This window comes from Bos taurus, chromosome 23, assembly GCF_002263795.3.
Source record: "Bos taurus isolate L1 Dominette 01449 registration number 42190680 breed Hereford chromosome 23, ARS-UCD2.0, whole genome shotgun sequence".
Lineage (NCBI taxonomy): Eukaryota > Metazoa > Chordata > Mammalia > Artiodactyla > Bovidae > Bos > Bos taurus.
Window position 1 is genome coordinate 27,730,154 of NC_037350.1, and position 17,175 is coordinate 27,747,328.

A 17,175-nucleotide genomic window follows, 5' to 3' on the forward strand; every position below is an offset into this window, starting at 1 on the left:
GCAGAGTACACAGGCTTTGGGGTAAAATGATTTAACGCTAAGTCCATACTTTGTAGCTGTGTGACTGTAAGTTACAATACATTTATGAGCCTCAGTCTCATCTGTATAACGGAGATCCTTCTGGACAGTTGCTGGCAGGATTCTGATGTTGGGAAAAGGGTGTGACATGGTTAACACATAGAATGTGTCCCCCCACTGCCCACAGCACCTGTTTTAATTGTCTGTACACGTGAAGCAGTCCCTGTCCCCCCACCCCGAGCTGCCACAGTGCCACTGCCTGCCAAGTCCACACATCCCTTACCTTGACATTCTTTGTCCTTTCCTCAACACATGCTCCCTCATACCTGCACTCCACCTACCTCAGGATGCTTGCCTTTCCTGAACATACACTGTTTTCTGACTCTCAGCCTCTGCTCAAGCTGTTTCACTCCTCTCCGGGGCCCTTTCACTCACCCCCTCCCCCAGAAATCCCACCTGTTCATCAAATGGCCTCTCCTCCCTCAGAGCCTGCTGGGTGCTTGCAGACGGAACACACCCCCCGCCCCACCCCCCCACCTTCTACACCCACCATACCTTACTCTATCTAGTTCACTCAGCATGCCTTGAATCAGTTGATTAGGTCTGCCTCCCCTACTGGACAGCAAATTTGAAGCAGTTTGCATTTATCTTTGGGCTACTTGATGCTCAGCTGAACTGCAGTGAGGACAGTCCCTTCCACACGCCTTTCCTGACTTAACCAGACCTGCCCCAACCCCAATCTCCCAAGGGACCCTCTTCAATCTCATCAGTCTCATTCCCAACCCCATGTCTCTATCTGAGACCCAGTGCACCCTCAACTGAGAAGCAATTCCTCGTTCCAGTTCTAGAGCAAGGCTGCACATGTCCATGTCCCCAGGGTTGCACAGAAGGCTCTGAGTCACCCCTTGGGGATCCCTGCTTCCCCTCCCCACCCCAACTGTGGAAGACAGGATGCCTGCTGCCTGGCCCCAGGGGGTCAGAGGAAGCCAAGGCCTCTAGGGCTCAGTATTTTTATCAGCTTAGGAAATAAGAGACACAGAAGCGGAAACCGTGTGGTCAGAGAAAGTGAGCAGCCCTCATCTCAGGGGAACCCCCAACCGGGCTGGGGGCCAGACACCAGGGAGAGACGTTGAAAAGAGGGAGGTCGGGGGGCCAGAGAGTGGGACTTATTTTGCTTTGGTTTTATGTGACTCTCACAGAAGGGCCAATGATGTGCTTAAAAACCAGACTGTCTCCTGGGTGAAGGAACAAATTTGGACACCAGAGTTTTCTGTTGCTCACTTTTCCAGCCCCAGCTTAAAGATCCTAACCCCAACTCCACCCCCGCCACTTCGAACTTGAGTTCTTTGCATGCTACTTCCGAAGTCTCCGGCCTGTGAGAGGAACCGGACGCTTGGGTTGCTCACAGCTCAGTCTCTTCTCTGAATCACGGCAGCTTCCTCTCACAGGATCTTTCTCATCAGCCCTCCCTCCTCCTGCCCCCTGAACATCTGCCGGGTCCTGGGAGACCTGGGGCCTGTTGGCTCTCTGGTCTTCACCGAGGGTCTCACACCCACCTAGTGTGCCCATGCTTCCAGAGACTTTCCCTCCCTGTCCCCCATCACCCTCTGCTTCCACACCTGGGATTCTCCTGTGTAGACCGGCATTCCATTCCAAACCTGAAAAATAAGTTCTGATTCACAACATTCTCTGATGCAGACATGTGTGGACTGCGCTCGTGCCGGCGCATGCCCGTATTCTCCTGAGTCCTGCCCCTGAGTTCCTGCTGTGTCCTGCCAGTACTGTGGGATCCCACCGGTGGTGTAGGGTGCGGAGCTGTCTGCAACTTCCTACCCTAGTTCAAGGGAGCTGAAGAGGAGACCGAGTTTGAAGAGTGGAAGAGATGGTGCTCCCCCTACCCTCCCGCCTTAGGAACCCTATACCCTCTCCCACCACCCACCAGGACCTTTTCCTTAACCTCAGGAAAAGGGGACATTTATCTGGAAGGCCAAGACGGGGCTGCCCAGAGATGGAGCCCAGGTTTAGGATCGGGGCAGAAGCTGGCTGGAGGAGTTGAGAACTGGAGCCCTGGAGGAGGAGAGTCAGGACTGAGAAGCCCGAGGGGACTGATGGCCTCGGGTGTGGATCTCTGGTTGCCCAAGAGCAGACAACCCAGGTTACATAATTTGGCTCTTTCCGCCTCCTTCCCCTGCTCCTAATTTTAGTAACCGAAATTCCACTCCCCCACAAGGGCTCTTCCCCTCTCCTTTCTGCTTCTATCCCCCATCCTCCCACCACATTCTCATGGTCCCCCAACTCCAGGCGCCCCCAATTCAGATCATTCAGTGACTCAGCAGAGGGAAAGCCCTGTGTTGGGGGAAGAGGGTGTTAAGTGGGGAGGAGGATGTGGTTCCGGCTGGGGAGGGGAGGGAAACTAGCTTTGTTCCCCTTTTTGCCTCTGTTCACATCTATTTCTCCAACCACTGACTGAAGAATGGAGAGGAGCCCAGCATAGGAAGTGGAGAGACTGGAGGGCAGACAAGCTGGGTCCTCTTAGCGCCGCCCTTGTGGGTGGGTGGGCAGGGGGCTTCTAGTCTGCAGCAGAGGGCCCCGGTGTGTGCCCGCATGGTGCAGGGGTATAGGAGCTGCAGGTTTTGGCATGTGGAGTGGGAAATGAGAAGTCATGGGTGATGAAAACCACAGTGATGGAAAAAGGCAGAGGAGACACCGGGTGTGCAACGTGGAACCAGGTCTTATTAGGAAATGGCAGAGCCAAGGAGCAGGGTGGTGGCCCGCATCCCCCCACCCCCACTCATTACCAGTTTTGCTCCCACCCCATATCCTCTGCCCTTCAGTACTGGCCTCCTGACCTTAACCTTCCTACTGTCCTGCCCTTCCTGCAGTTTCTCGCTCTCCCCTCAGCGTCACTTGAGGGCCTCTGCGTGGCGATTCAGGGCCTGAGAAAGGGCTGTCACAGCTCCCATCACTCGGCCCAGCTCCCAGGTCTCAATCTGGCTTCGGAATCGCTGCAGGAAGCGGTCAGGGTGCCAGCGCACCTGCTGGACCCTCAAGTACCTCCTCAGAGCCCCCTGTTCCTCCAAGGGGGGACCCCTGGCCACCAGTGCTGCAGCCATGGCTTCTGGGTCCCCTCCCCCAGGGCAGGGCCAAGGCACATCACCAAAGCGCCAGAGTCTGCCCCGCCCTGCGCCTCTGGGGTGCTCTGCCCGGGGCCCAGCTCTGGCCGGCTCCGGAGCGCGATCCCTGAGCGCCTCCTGCGCCCTCCGGGCTCGGCTCTCACGCAGTTCCTCCTCTTTGGCCCGGGCTCGCTCTCGGAAGAGCCGCTGCTCCTCCTCCTGCTGCCGCCAGCTGTGCCCGGAGCCCTCAGCCCGTGGGGGTCGGCAGGCTCCCTCTGCCTCACGCCGCTGCTGCTGGTGCTTCTGGGCATGTTCCCGGGCCATGCGATCTGACCAGGCTGAGAAGGACTCGGGTTCCTGGGTCTCATGGGAAGCATCATCTGTTTGGGAGGGCAGGTGGGGGTGGTCTCGGAGAGGCTGTGAGGAGGTGATGGGCAGCTCGGGAGAAGGGAGCACGGGAAGCCAGTGGGGAAGGGCGGCTGTGGATGGAAATGGCATCCTTACCTTCAAATCTCCCGATGACCTCCTGCCACTCGTCCTCCAGCTCTCCCTGCAGCTTCTGTCTCCATTCCCGTTCCTTAGAGGCCTCATCTTCCTCCTCCTCCTCAGCAGAATCCCAGGGGGGTCCCCAGCCCAGAATCTGCCCTGGGGTCTCCCCATCCTTATTCTTTATTCCCATGGCAGAAGGACAGCGACTCAGCAGTGGCAGGAAGAAATCCGTGTAGGCTGTTGACGGGACAGCAGTGAGCACAAATTAGCTGGGAGGGCCGCCATCTTGAATCTGCAGGTCACTCACTCCCTTGGTCTTAGAGCAATGGAAGCGTTGCCCACACGGATGCCTCCTGGGTACTAGGCAACCATTGTCACTGACAAATACTTATTGATACTTTACATCATGAATAAGTGTGGTGGTTTAAAATATTCTGTCTTTGCAGACCAATTTGGTGTCCTGGGAGCTCCACTACATCAAATATTTTCTAGCTTGCCTCCCTTTGACTGTATATTCCATTTTTTGGCTTGAAAAATAGCGTTACTTTGTACTTTTTATTGTGTTTCTCATCCAAAACTATATCCTATATAGAATATCTGAACACCCTGATCTGTACCACTATAAATATACAAATACATAATATTTTTCTTTTTATATCACTTTTCAGTAAGCTGAGAAAAATAAATATTCTCAGGGAAATCTCTCAGCCAGCCTTAGCCAGGGGATGCTGAGAGGGTAATGGAGAGGTAGTCCAATAATGAATTTAAGCCACTGAAATGTTCCCAGCAGCAGGGCAAACTCTTTCCAAATGACTGCCGACCTAAGGCAGGGGAAAGGGGTTGAGACAGAAGGTCCCAACCTGGCTGACAGGAGGCTGGGGGAAACCGGGAAAGGGACTGACATGCCTGAGCGCCCATCTTCCTGAGTCCTGACCTCAACGCACCTGCTCCATTGTCAGCTGAGTGCCAACACTGCACCTACCAGTGCCCCCTGCCACAGCCACCAGCCCCCCCTGCACTCCCAGGACAGAGGAAGGTGAGCAAGCCACCCTCCCTTCCTGTAGACCTACTTTTTCTCCCTAGGGCAGGAGGAAGTGGGCCGGCAGGCAGTCTTTCAATCTTTATTCACTGATGCTAGAACACAGTGGCTGCCCGGCAAAACGATGGGACAGAGGAAGGGCCGTCCTGTCAGTACCAGGAAGGCACAAGATAGAATGGGTCCAGCCTTGGCTGGCCAAGGCCCACTGCCCCCTACCCATCTCCTGGCACACTCGAGTGTCATTCAACGCAAACCACATCAGGATGAAGGGTCGGGGAAACTTCTCTTTAGTACTGATGTGACCTGTCACAAGTCCTCCTAACTTGTCCCACCCAGCAACTGGCCTTGTCTTTCAACAGCTTATTTCTCACCAGGGCTCACAGCAGGTGTGAGGGTTGGTGGGTGCTCAGGTTTGCATGGGAGGTTTTAAAATTCATAGGTTTGAAGGGGTAAGCCCTCCAACTATAAAACACTTATGAGTAAAATCTGGCACAGAATATTAAATAGCCACTAAAGATTGTTGGTGTGGGGAAAAAGCAGGCTGCAAAACTGTATATAGGATCCAATCACAATTGTGTGAAAAGAGACCAAATCAATGGTTGAAAAACAGATTTGAAAGAAATATGTAAAAATTCTAGTTTCAGGGTGGTAGACTATGAGTAGCTTTCCCTCCAAGTCCTAGCTGATATTTTAATGTGAAAGGGACATAACTAATATGAAATTTTCTTTTCTTTTTAAAGATTGAAGAATAAATTTAATCACTGTTAACAGCTAGGTGTGGTCCCTTTTCAGTCCTGTCTTGGTGTATATAAACACATATGCACGACAATTTCTTTTCAAGAGTTACATGTTGTTTGGTAGCTTTCTTTTTTCATTTAGCAGTTCATTTATAATTTCCACAGGAGTATACATAGCCTACCTCATTCTTTTTTGTGAGTGTGTAGTGTTCCATTGTGTATATCAAACAAACCTTCCCACCCCCAATAGAAAGACTTTGTTTCCAAAAATGATCAGTCTTACACATATGTGTTTGTGGACTCCTTACAGTACTTCTGTGGGGTAGATTCTCAGAAGGGGAATTTCTGAGTAAACAAAATGTGCAATTTTGCCAAATTGCTTTCAAAAAAATTTGTGCCAAGGTATACCCCATCAAGAAAATAGGAGTACCTAATGAAATTACAGTTTTATCACTTTCAGGAAACTTTTTATATGTGATAAGGAATATTATTCAATTATTCTTGAAATAAACTAGGTAATTATCAAAATATTTAAAAAAAGAATATATGAGCGCCTGTCAAGTCCTTTATCAAATCTGAATATCACCAACCCTTTAAATTTTGCCCATCTGATAGATTAAAAAAAAGACTTTATTAATGAAAGTTTTTCATATTCATATTCTTTGTCTACTTTTCCCCTGGATAATATACAGATAGATATGAGAATTATTTATATAATATGGATACCCATCCTTTGTGTTTATTTCACATATACTGTAAATATTTTCCTCTATCTTTTCAAAGTTTTTGTCATTAAATCTGTCTATTTTCAACTTACAGCTTTTGACTTTATTTCATTCTTAGGAGGGTTTTTCTCCACTCCAAGATTATGCCCTTGTGTTTTTTCCTACTATATTTATTCCTAGAAAAAAATTTTTTTTCAAAACCAGAAAAAAATACCAAGTATAGTATGATAAGCAACCTATTCCTACCACAAAGTATGTGAATGTATTTTCATTTTTGCAAAATAATTTTATTAAAAAAAAAAACCATCAGAGATAAAACTAAAGTTTTCTTTGATACTGTCTTCCAAGTTTTATCCCCCAGAGAAAACCCTCTCATGAATTTGAGTCCTTCCTGTTGCATTTAGATGTTTAATCTGCTGTAATTTACTTTTGAGTCGGGTGTAAGGTAAGACTATTTTTCTCCAGAGGAGACAAATGGTCTGGTTATCATTTATTAAATAGTTCACCACCACCCTCTCCAGTTATTTGAAACACCAAATTTACTGACAATTTAACAGTATAGATCAACTTTTCCCAATGTTCTTTAATTCATATGTTGTACTTTTATACTGGGAAAAATAAATGTGAAAAAAAGCTTTGTGGCATAAATACGTTCTTCATCTTAGTGATAGAAGCACTGTTTTCCTCCCCAAAACGAGACACGATTTCTGTCTTAATGAGATGTTGATACTAATTGGTACAGAACACTTTTAAAAAATGCCAGATCAGAAGTTTATATTCAGTGATGATTGATATGCAGAGGAAGAAAAGGTAACAGTGGGCGAGCTGGTTGGAGAGGGCTTCTAGAAGGAGGTGGGGGCCTACATTGGGTTGTGAAGGGAGAATAACTTAGCAAGGTGGAAAACTTACTAGGGCGGCAGGAAGGCGACAGGCAAGAGGCAGATAAAAGACAGGCATGCTTGCTGAAAACAGGTTTGGGGTCACTGAAGACAGAGTCATGGAGCAGGAGTCTCAGGTTTGTGGGTGTGCCGTGGGAGGTTAAGTTGGAAAGGCAAAGGGAACGTAAACCGGATGGCTCAGTCATCTGTAAAGCAGGGCCACAGCCTACTTCTACTGAGCAGATCAAAGTAGGTAATGGATGGGAAATGTCTCATACTGTGCTGGCACAGGGCAGAGGTGCAGTGAATGCTACACTCAGGAGATAAAAACAAAAAATCAAGCTGGCTTTGTACTTATTCTTTTTGCAAAGATGGTGACAAAATGACCCTGTTTGTCATCGTTCACTCATTCTTGCTGAAGGCAGAGAATGGCTATTGTTGGATTAAGGTGTGTTTATACAGGGGTCTCTGACAGCTAAGACCACCTTCGTAGGAGGTGTTACTAAAAGCCTCAAAGGTAGTGGCCATTCACTGGTATCTCACTGGGTGTGACAACCCAGCCCAGCCAATTCAGAATGAACTGACACATCCCTTGGACCCACCATGGGAGCTGAAGGGAAATCCACCCTCCCCCAGAAAATTCTGGGTCACTTCATCTGTTCAAAGAAAATACCTGGATTTTAAGGCAGAATGGTCCCTAGAGATGGGCCTTCTTACCAAGGAGTTAGAAGGCCACCTGGTGGTGAGGATGGCAGGGGACCAGGAGGAAGGAAAGCCTGAGGGCCTGGGAGTGACCTGAGTGTAGGTGAAATTTCAGCAAGGTCCTGAAGTTTCTGGGCCCTGCTTTCCTCATCCTTAAATGGAACCATAATTATCAATCTCACATGTTTCTTAGAATTCAATATAATGAAGGAAGCACCTACTGTAAGAGACATTTCTGTCACTAAAGAAGCCTTAACTGAGTAATAAAAGAATAAAAATAATAGTACTTCTCATCTTTTGTTGTTGTTTAGTCACTAAGTCCTATCTGACTTTTTGTGACCCCATGGACTCTAACCCGACAGGCTCCTGTGTCTGTGGGGTTTTCTGGAGAATACTGGAGTGGGTTGCCATTTCCTTCTCCAGGGAATCTTCCCAATCCACGGATCAAACCCACATCTCCTGCACTACAGGTGGATTCTTTACTGCTGACCAGTAAGGAAGCCCTACTAATCACCTGCTGCTGCTGCTAAGTCGCTTCAGTCGTGTCCAACTCTGTGCGACCCCATAGACGGCAGCCCACCAGGCTCCCCTGTCCCTGGGATTCTCCAGGCAAGAACACTGGAGTGGGTTGCCATTTCCTTCTCTAATGCATGAAAGTGAAAAGTGAAAGTGAAGTCGCTCAGTCGTGTCAGACTCTTAGTGACCTCATGGACTGCAGTGTACCAGGCTCCTCCGTCCATGGGATTTTCCAGGCAAGAGTACTGGAGTGGGTTGCCATTGCCTTCTCTGACTTATCATCTAGTGAATACCAAAACTGCACCAAGTGCTTGCCTCACTTGCCACAACCTCCATTCTAGAGAAGCAAATTAGGTTCACGCAGGCTAAACTGGAGAGGGCTTGACACAGCCCATTAAGTGCCAGGGCTGGAACTTGATGGGGTCTGAGGTCTGCCTCAGGGCATTCTGCTCTGTTGTCATATACAGTGTCAACTGTCAAGTTGGGTGCCTGCACTTTGTAAACCTCCTCTCTTTAAGTTAAAAAATATCTGAATAGGTCAGCCTATCTCACTATGTTAGGGGAACTAAACAATAGGGGATTTTTGACTATATGGGGGGAGGTTTCAGGGTGTGGGTGAGGTTCCTGTACATTCTTGGGGAGCTGGGGGGGATGACAATAGCAATCAAACTGAGTTCAGATTGCTCATCCACCAAGAGATTTTCATTTAATGTTCTTATTCTAGAAGGAAAGTTTCTAAAAGGGGAAATGGCGTTGCACCTGTTATTTTCTTAGGGAGAGTTGTACCTCTTCTGAGCTGCCTCCACTGCCACTACAGTATCAACAAGCCCTCATCAATATCAAAGGCTTTCCAGAATGCAAATATTTGGAGGATTTGATAAGAGCTGATCTGAAAGTACATATAGTTGACCCTCCATATTCTCAGGTTCCACATCTGCAGAGTCAACCAACCATAGACCTAAAATATTCAGGGGAAAAAAAAATTCCATCAAGTTCCAAAAGCCAAAACTTAATTTGCAGTTTGCCTACAACTATCTACGTAACATTTCCATTGGATTAAGTATGTTAAGTAATCTACAGGAAGACAGTGCATGGGTTATACGCAAACATCACACCATTTCATAAAAGGGACTTGAGCACCTGTGGATTTGGGTATCCTGGGAGTGGGGGGTTCTAGAACCAATCCCTCTCAGATACCAAGGGACAATGGTACACTGTATATCAGGTAGTCTGGGAGAGCATGGCTAGGCTAGCCCTGGTAACCAAACATGTGAATGTTTCTGCAGTGAAATGTATGAATACTGACATCAGTAGGATAACAGCATATCATAAATAGATTAGCTTCAGTTTAGGTTAGATTTTTGTCACCAAATGAGTTTGGTGGCAGGTTGATGAAAAAATACGGTTCTCAGAGTGTTTCTGAGTTTCAGAACTGTGGGTAAAGGAGTATGGATCTATTAATACCCACAGGAACAATGGCTAGAGTGCTTAGCATGTGCTGATCACAACAAACTGTGGAAAATTCTGAAAGAGATGGGAGTACCAGACCACCTGACCTGCCTCTTGAGAATCCTGTATGCAGGTCAGGAAGCAAAAGTTAGAACCGGACATGGAACAACAGACTGGTTCCAAATAGGAAAAGGAGTACGTCAAGGCTATAGATGGTCACCCTGCTTATTTAACTTACATGTAGAGTACATCATGAGAAACGCTGGGCTGGATGAAGCACAAGTTGGAATCAAGACTGCTGGGAAAAACAGCAATAACCTCAGACATGCAGATGACACCACTCTTATGGCAGAAAGTGAAGAAGAACTAAAGAGCCTCTTGATGAAAGTGAAAGAGGAGAGTGAAAAAGTTGGCTTAAAACTCAACATTCAGAAAACTAAGATCATCAACTTAGAAAACTAAGTCCCATCACTTCATGGCAAATAGATAGGTAAACAGTGGAAAGTGGCAGACTTTATTTTTGGGGGCTCCAAAATCACTGCAGATGGTGACTGCATCCATGAAATTAAAAGACGCTTACTCCTTGGAAGGAAAGTTATGACCAACCTAGACAGCATATTAAAAAGCAGAGACATTACTTTGCCAACAAAGGTCCGTCTAGTCAAAGCTTTGGTTTTTCCAGTAGTCATGTATGGATGTGAGAGTTGGACTATAAAGAAAACTGAGGGCTGAAGAATTGGTGCTTTTGAACTGTGGTGTTGGAGAAGACTCTTGAGAGCCCCTTGGACTGCAAGGAGATCCAACCAGTCCATCCTAAAGATCAGTCCTGGGTGTTCTTTGGAAGGACTGATGTTGCAGCTGAAACTCTAATGCTTTGGCCACCTGATGTGAAGAAGTGACTCATTTGAAAAGACCCTGATGCTGGGAAAGATTGAGGGCAGGAGGAGAAGGGGACGACACAGGATGAGATGGTTGGATGGCATCACCAACTCAATGGACATGAGTTTGGGTAAACTCTGGGAGTTGGTAATGGACAGGAGGGCCTGGCATGCTGCAGTCCATGGGGTCACAAAGAGTCAGACACAACTGAGTGACTGAACTGAACTATCACGTGCTGGGTGCTTCATTATGTGCTGTGTCAGTTGATGCTAAAAACATATTCACAGCATGAGTGCTTTGAACACAGGTGTTATCACTGTGTAATTCTATAAAGTACCACACAGCAGCGACTATCCAGGTAGGCTGCTGGGATACAATCCTTGCTCTACCACTTAATAGTTGTTTGACTTTGGCAAATTACTTCTCTGTACTGTTTCCTTATCTGAGAAGTGAAGGATGATGTTAGTGCTTATATCTTCACAGGGTAGTTGTTAGGATTAAACGAGTTGCTTTGTGAGAAATGCCTGTGTGCTTAGTCCCCCAGTTGTGTCTGACTCTTTGCAACCCCATGCACTGTAGCCCGCCAGGCTCTTCTGTCCATGGGGATTCTCCAGGCAAGAATACTGGAGTGGGTTGCCATACCCTCCTCTAGAGGATATTCCCAACTCAGGGATTGAAACCAGGTCTCCCTCACTGCAGGCAGATTTTTTACCGTCTGAGCCACCAGGGCAGCCCTAAATGAGTTGCTTTGTGAGAAGTGCCTGGCACACAGCAAAGGTTGCTACTAATTAATTTTGCACAGTGACAACTTAAGCATCAAGAAAGTTTAGTTACTTGCCCAAGAACACACAGCTGTTAATTGTGGAGCTGGGATTTGAATCCATGCATTGTAACTGCAGAGAGTACCCTCTATCTTATTTTTCATACTACAGGCAACCAACCAGTTAAGAGAAAAAAGTAGCTGCTAACCTAGATATTGTGGCTCAGACGGTATAGAAACTTCTTGCAATGTAGGAGACCCGGGTTCGACCCCTGGGCCAGGAAAATCCCCTGGAGAAGGGAACGGCAACCCATTCCAGTATTCTTGCCCGGAGAATCCCATGGACAGAGAAGCCAGGTGGACTACAGTCTATGAGATTGCAAAGAGTCGGACCCTACTGAGCAATTAACACACAACAATCTAGAGAGATGTGAAGTTTGAGTACTAGTTGCTGTTTGGGTAATGCTGGGCTCCTCAGACAGTGGTAGCTCAGTAATGTGAAGGCATAAATGATAGCCATAAGCCAATTTGGTCAACTACTTCCCTGAGTCCCAGGACCAAATAACTGGCTTATTTCTTCTACCACTGGCCTTCATCTCAGACCCCATCAGTTGCTCACGACCTTGTTCCCCACCAGACAGACTCACCATCAGGGCCCTGGCGGGCAGCGGCATGCAGCGCCGTGTCCCCATGGCGGTCCTGGTGGGCAGGGTCAGCCCCAAGCCGCAGCAGCAGGCACAGGGCAGGGGCATCGTGGCGGGCGCATGCCCGGTGCAGAGGTGGGGGCTGCCCAGCATCTACATCAAGGCCTGGGTGTCGCTGGAGGAGGGCTTGGGCCCGAACCAGCCGTCCTGCAGACAAATAGCGACGGAAGCGACGCTCTCGGCGTTGGCGACGGGAAGTGGAGGCCATGGAACTCTTGGGCTGAGGAAGAAGGATAAGAAGGCAGCAGTCAAGACCCCAGCCTTGGATGGTCCCTCCCCCTCCATCTCTGGCCTTCTGTTTCTCCCTTCGGTTCCCCATTTCTTCTGATAATTTTCAACAAGAAATGAGGCCAATCCTAACCCTCATCCCTTTACCAGATGAGAAGTTTGAAAAAAATTTTGAGGGGCGCTGGGGTCACTTTTTTTTTTAATGTAAAATTTGAGAAAAGGATAAATGATTACTTAAAGGCTCATTAGCCCAGGTAAATTTCCATAAACGATTTTGTTATATAATACAAAACAGAATGATGGGGGAAATTTTTATCAACAGATACCTTAATTTTAAAAAGTCACAGACAATTTCAAATAATGATCTAGAAATTGAATATAATGTACCCGGCAGACAGATGTAGAGGCTTCTCCCTCTGGGACTTGGGGGGAGGGGTCACTCATCAGACCTGCCCCCCCCGCCCCCAAAGTACCCCCGGAGCAGTAGGCCCGAAGCCCGTGTTTAAGACGCTCCGAGGAAGGGAGGCGGGAAGGGCGGAGACACTCTAGACTGACGGAAGTGGCGCAAGCCGAGAAGCAGGTAAAGGGCGGAAATGAACTGTGAGGCGTGTTACCGGATGTCGTTCCTCCCCGAGGGGGCAGGAGGTGTTTCCTTGGCTCAGCCTCCGGGGGGAAACTAGGGAACTTAAGATAAAGGGTCCGTCTGAAACCGGAAGTCTGGAAGACAGGAGAGGAAAAGGAGCAGAGAGGCAAAGGCTCTTGGGGAGTTTAACCCCGCCTCCCTCAACTGGGAGGAGAGAGGAGATGGTTCAGTGATAGACGAAAAGATGAGATGAGAGAGAAAACAGAAGAGATAAAGACAAGAAAAAAAACCGCAGTGAAAATGCAAAACTAAACCCCAAACCACAGTAAGGCCAAGGAAGGGACAGATCATAGAAGAAAAATACAGTAAAAGACAAGGAAAACAACTGTAGGACAAAGCAAATGAGATGAATGGAGAAATTTGGAATTGGAAAGATGTAGCAAAAAAAGATGGAAATGGGAGGGAGAAAAAAGAGGGGAAGAGAAGTTGGAAGAATTCAGAGAAGCCCAGATATTCTGTTCCCAACATACCAAGCATGATAATTTCCTTACCTCTTCACCCCATTCTCAATCTCTATCTGCCGCCTTCTTTCCTAAATATCTTCTCTCGGCCGCCGCCCCCCATTCCTTCCAACTGGTAAAGCTCTGCACCTGCTGTAGTTAGCGAGCAGCTTTGGACCTGGTCTCTGCTGCCACCAGGCGGTAATTATGAGTACTGCCAGCGTGAGAGGTGGAAAGGAGGACCAGCCATCAATGGGAGGATCAGTTTGGGGGAGACACCCGGTACAGGAGGCTGAGCGAAAAGGGGAGCACTAAGACCCAGGGGGAGTGAAAGGCTGCAGCAAACAGCTGGAGAAGGATTAGGCGTTGTGGGGGGAGGGAAGAGGGGGAGCCATCTGGTACCTTGGTGGCTTCTGAAACAAACAACATTGGTCATAACAACAGAAATGGCCAGTCAATCCCAGGGTATCCAGCAGCTCCTGCAAGCCGAGAAGCGGGCGGCTGAGAAGGTGGCAGATGCCAGAAAGAGTGAGTCTCATTTTTTCCCTTAGGAATCTGGAAAGAAAATTAGGGGTAGAGGGACAGCAAACATTTGAGTCCTTGGGATAACCCAAGACTGATGGAGAGAGAGCTGGGGGCTGCGGTTGCTTTTAGGAGGGAAGAAATGGGTGGGTGATGAGAATCCTGTTCTTGGCTGACAGAGAGAAGGCAGTAACTTTGAGGGAGGGACTGACCCCCTACTTTCACAGTGTGTGTGTGTGTGTTGGGGGGCGGGGGGTCCTATCCCCACTGTCAGTCCTTTCTTCTGCCTCCAGGGAAGGCTCGGCGTCTGAAGCAGGCAAAGGAGGAGGCACAAATGGAAGTGGATCAGTACCGCAGAGAGAGAGAGCAAGAATTCCAGAGCAAGCAGCAGGCAGTGAGTCGTGGGGGAGCTGAGATGGGCCCCCGAGTGTGCATGTTGGTGGGTATATCTGGTGGGATGTGTACAGGGTGATTCCACAAGAAAAAAGGTGGTCAAGGGTCAAAGGGGACCCTGGTGAGGTCAAGCTTAGTTGTATGTAAGAGAGTCTGAGAGTTTTGAAGGACTCGTGTAGCTGGTGGTGGAGGTTGGGGGATGGCTGAGATCTATGCAGGGTATGATGACATTTGGGGTGGAGGGCAGAGTTTTATGGGCATGGATGGTGAGGATCCTACAGTCTGTTGTAGGATGATGCTGCATGTCAGATCTTAGAGGAGAGGGCATTATGTTGGTCTCTTTGGTGTCCAGATATTTCCATGGATGCGAGTGGTGTCTATCTAGATATTTCCATGGGTGGGCATGACTCTGGAGAGGGCCTTGCTTCCTGGCCTTGCTCCAGGACCCTTCCTTCCACGTGCCTGGATGCTTCTTTCTCTGTTTCTGCTTTTTCTTTTCTCTCTTCCACCCTTTCTCCCACTCCCCAGGCCATGGGCTCCCAAGGGAACTTGTCAGCTGAGGTGGAGCAGGCTACAAGGCGCCAGGTGCAGGGTATGCAGAGCTCCCAGCAGAGAAACCGTGAACGTGTCCTGGCCCAGCTTCTCGGCATGGTCTGCGACGTCAGGCCCCAGGTTCACCCCAACTACCGGATTGCTGCCTAGGACCTAACCTAGGGCCTGACTCCTCCCAGTTCCCTCCTGCCAAGAAATCCCCAAGTCAAAATCAACTTCCACCATAATCCTTCTCTCCCTTGCATTCCCTAGAAATTCTAGGAAGCAGGATCCAATGATTCTCCTGTGAAACTTAGACATACCCTGGTCAGACCTGAATCTCCTTATTACTCTTTTACTGGGACGGTGTAAACTGCCAGGTCACCTTCACTCAGATCCTTTGTGAAATTTGTAGCTTGGAGAAGTAGGGATGTGGAAAACATGACTTCAGGGCCAGGCAGGCTTGGGTCCCTCTCCTGACTGTGCCACTTGCTGGCTGGGCAACCATGACAAGCTACTTAAACTGTAACTCCCGTGTCCTTGTAAGGCTGGAATAATGCTACCTTGTTGTTGCATTAACTAGAAATCATTCTGTAAAGAGCCTAGCATGGTTTCTAGTAGCTGGATTCAATAAGTGACAAATCTGTGATATTATAATGACCCCCTGCCCACCTGCCAAAACCTAAACACAGCTGTTTTCTCACTTCTGTCTGTGGCTTTCTAATTCTACTCATTCATCTTGCTGCTGCTGCTGCTGCTGCTAAGTCGCTTCAGTCGTGTCCGATTCTGTGCGACGCCATAGACGGCAGCCCACCAGGCTCCCCCGTCCCTGGGATTCTCCAGGCAAGAACACTGGAGTGGGTTGCCATTGTGACCCTCCTAATTCTCTAGAGAATTGATTCTTCCCATCTTTCTTTTCCCACAGACCTTATGATCCCTGAAAAGATGAAATGATGGCTTTAATTAGCCTCTCTATTGTGATTCCAGGAAGAAGTTTGCATTTTTTAGCCTTTTTGTCTCTGTTAAGTTGGTCTTTCTCTTTATTGGCTCTCCCCCTTTTGCTATTTCCCGAAAGAACCATCAGATGCTTACTGCTTCCTGAGATCTAAAGTGATGTTGTGTCCTCTTGTGTGCATGACCTTCCTTTTACATCCTCAACACCATACGTTCCCTTTGTAACAATAAAAGTGTCAATAAAATAATTATGGGCAAATCAACTGGTGGGTTGAGTCAGCTTCCTTTTGCTTCTCATTTCTCATTTTCAGTCATTTTTGTTCCTTGCTTATGTATTCCCCACTCAAAAGGGCTGTCCTTTGAAGCTTGTTGGGAGAAACAAAAGCAAATGATACATAAGTTTTTCTCCTAAGTAAGAAACATGTGGCTCCTCCTTTGCAAACCTGAGGACTATAGATGGTAACTAGAGAGAAAATCTGAGGGGTAGTAACATTGCTTTGGCATTACTTTGTAATGCCGTTACTTTTTAAAGTAAAGTAAAGGTAGTAACATTACTTTGGCCACCAGATGCAGAGAGCTGACTCATTTGAAAAGACCCTGATGTTGGGAAAGATTGAGGGCAGGAGAAGGGGACAACAGAGGATGAGATGGCTGGATGGCATCACCGACACAATGGACATGGATTTGGGTGGACTCCGGGAGTTGGTGATGGACAGGGAGGCCTGGCGTGCTGCGGTTCATGGGGTCGCAAAGAGTCGGACACGACTGAGCGACTGATCTGAACGCTGCTTTGTTTTCCTTCATAGAATTTATCCGTACTTGACTTGTCTCCCCTGTTAAATGAACTCTGTGACGATAGGGCTGTTCGTTGCTATGTACCCAGATCTTAGGCTAGCACTTGACACAGGACTGGCAGTTGATAAATGCTGTTGAAAAAAAGATATTGTGGGTTGGAAAAACTGCCCTTCTGTAACATCATCCTTGAATCACTGTTATTTCTTTCGGCCACAGAAAACGAGCCTTAAACCAATGAGGTTATCTGTAGGGTATTTATTAAGCACTCTTTAATCAGGGAGACGGGATACAGTACAGAATAAAGAGGTGTCTACGTTCTGGCTCTGTCACCTTGCTAGCTGTATTACTTTGGACATGTTGATTTATTTCTTTGAATCTGTTTGCTTGATATAGAATGGGAATAATGGTACACCTTGGTGTTAAATGGTTAAGTGATAGTACATAAAGGGTCAAACGTTTGTTATCAGTTTTGTTAAGTCACATCTGACTTCTGTAGCATATAAAAGCGAGAGGGGAGATATCAAATGTTTCATTCAGGAAAAATATCCAGGATGAACAATGGGAGGGGTTATTGGGTAAAGGGTTAAGCACATTCTGGTTGAAAATTTATAAAATGTTATGTAACACTCAGGTTTCCTTGGTGGCTCAGTAGGTAAAGAA

At 47.7% G+C, this 17,175-nt stretch overlaps 2 protein-coding genes across 5 annotated transcripts; one reads left to right on the forward strand and one right to left on the reverse strand.

Annotated features, from left to right (window-relative positions):
• Positions 1-2,731: 2,731 nt before the first annotated feature.
• NFKBIL1 (NFKB inhibitor like 1) lies at positions 2,732-13,462 on the reverse strand. 3 transcript variants are annotated; one of them, XM_005223652.5, is made up of 5 exons: positions 13,372-13,462; positions 12,852-12,954; positions 11,953-12,229; positions 3,636-3,857; positions 2,732-3,511 (listed from the first exon to the last, which is right to left on the reverse strand). In XM_005223652.5, the coding sequence occupies exons 3-5, from the start codon at positions 12,215-12,217 to the stop codon at positions 2,922-2,924; spliced, it is 1,077 nt and encodes a 358-aa protein (XP_005223709.1). In that variant the 5' UTR covers positions 12,218-12,229; positions 12,852-12,954; positions 13,372-13,462; the 3' UTR covers positions 2,732-2,921.
• A 111-nt stretch (positions 13,463-13,573) lies between these two features.
• ATP6V1G2 (ATPase H+ transporting V1 subunit G2) lies at positions 13,574-15,983 on the forward strand. 2 transcript variants are annotated; one of them, XM_005223649.5, is made up of 3 exons: positions 13,574-13,848; positions 14,136-14,281; positions 14,764-15,983. In XM_005223649.5, exons 1-3 carry the CDS (start codon positions 13,767-13,769, stop codon positions 14,935-14,937), a joined length of 402 nt encoding a protein of 133 aa, XP_005223706.1. In that variant the 5' UTR covers positions 13,574-13,766; the 3' UTR covers positions 14,938-15,983. The 2 variants fall into 2 exon arrangements, with proteins under 2 accessions (XP_005223706.1, NP_001069132.1); NM_001075664.1 differs by having other exon boundaries at positions 13,696-13,848; positions 14,136-14,236.
• Positions 15,984-17,175: the final 1,192 nt, after the last annotated feature.

Coding starts and splice junctions, on each gene's coding strand:
- NFKBIL1 (XM_005223652.5), bottom strand. CDS start 12,217: ATGGCCTCCACTTCCCGTCGCCAACGCCGAGAGCGTCGCTTCCGTCGC. Junction 3,858..11,952: donor TGCCCGCCAGGGCCCTGATG/GTGAGTCTGTCT, acceptor TCCCGTCAACAG/CCTACACGGATTTCTTCCTG. Junction 3,512..3,635: donor GGTCATCGGGAGATTTGAAG/GTAAGGATGCCA, acceptor CCTCCCAAACAG/ATGATGCTTCCCATGAGACC.
- ATP6V1G2 (XM_005223649.5), top strand. CDS start 13,767: ATGGCCAGTCAATCCCAGGGTATCCAGCAGCTCCTGCAAGCCGAGAAG. Junction 13,849..14,135: donor GGTGGCAGATGCCAGAAAGA/GTGAGTCTCATT, acceptor TTCTGCCTCCAG/GGAAGGCTCGGCGTCTGAAG. Junction 14,282..14,763: donor GCCCCCGAGTGTGCATGTTG/GTGGGTATATCT, acceptor CCCACTCCCCAG/GCCATGGGCTCCCAAGGGAA.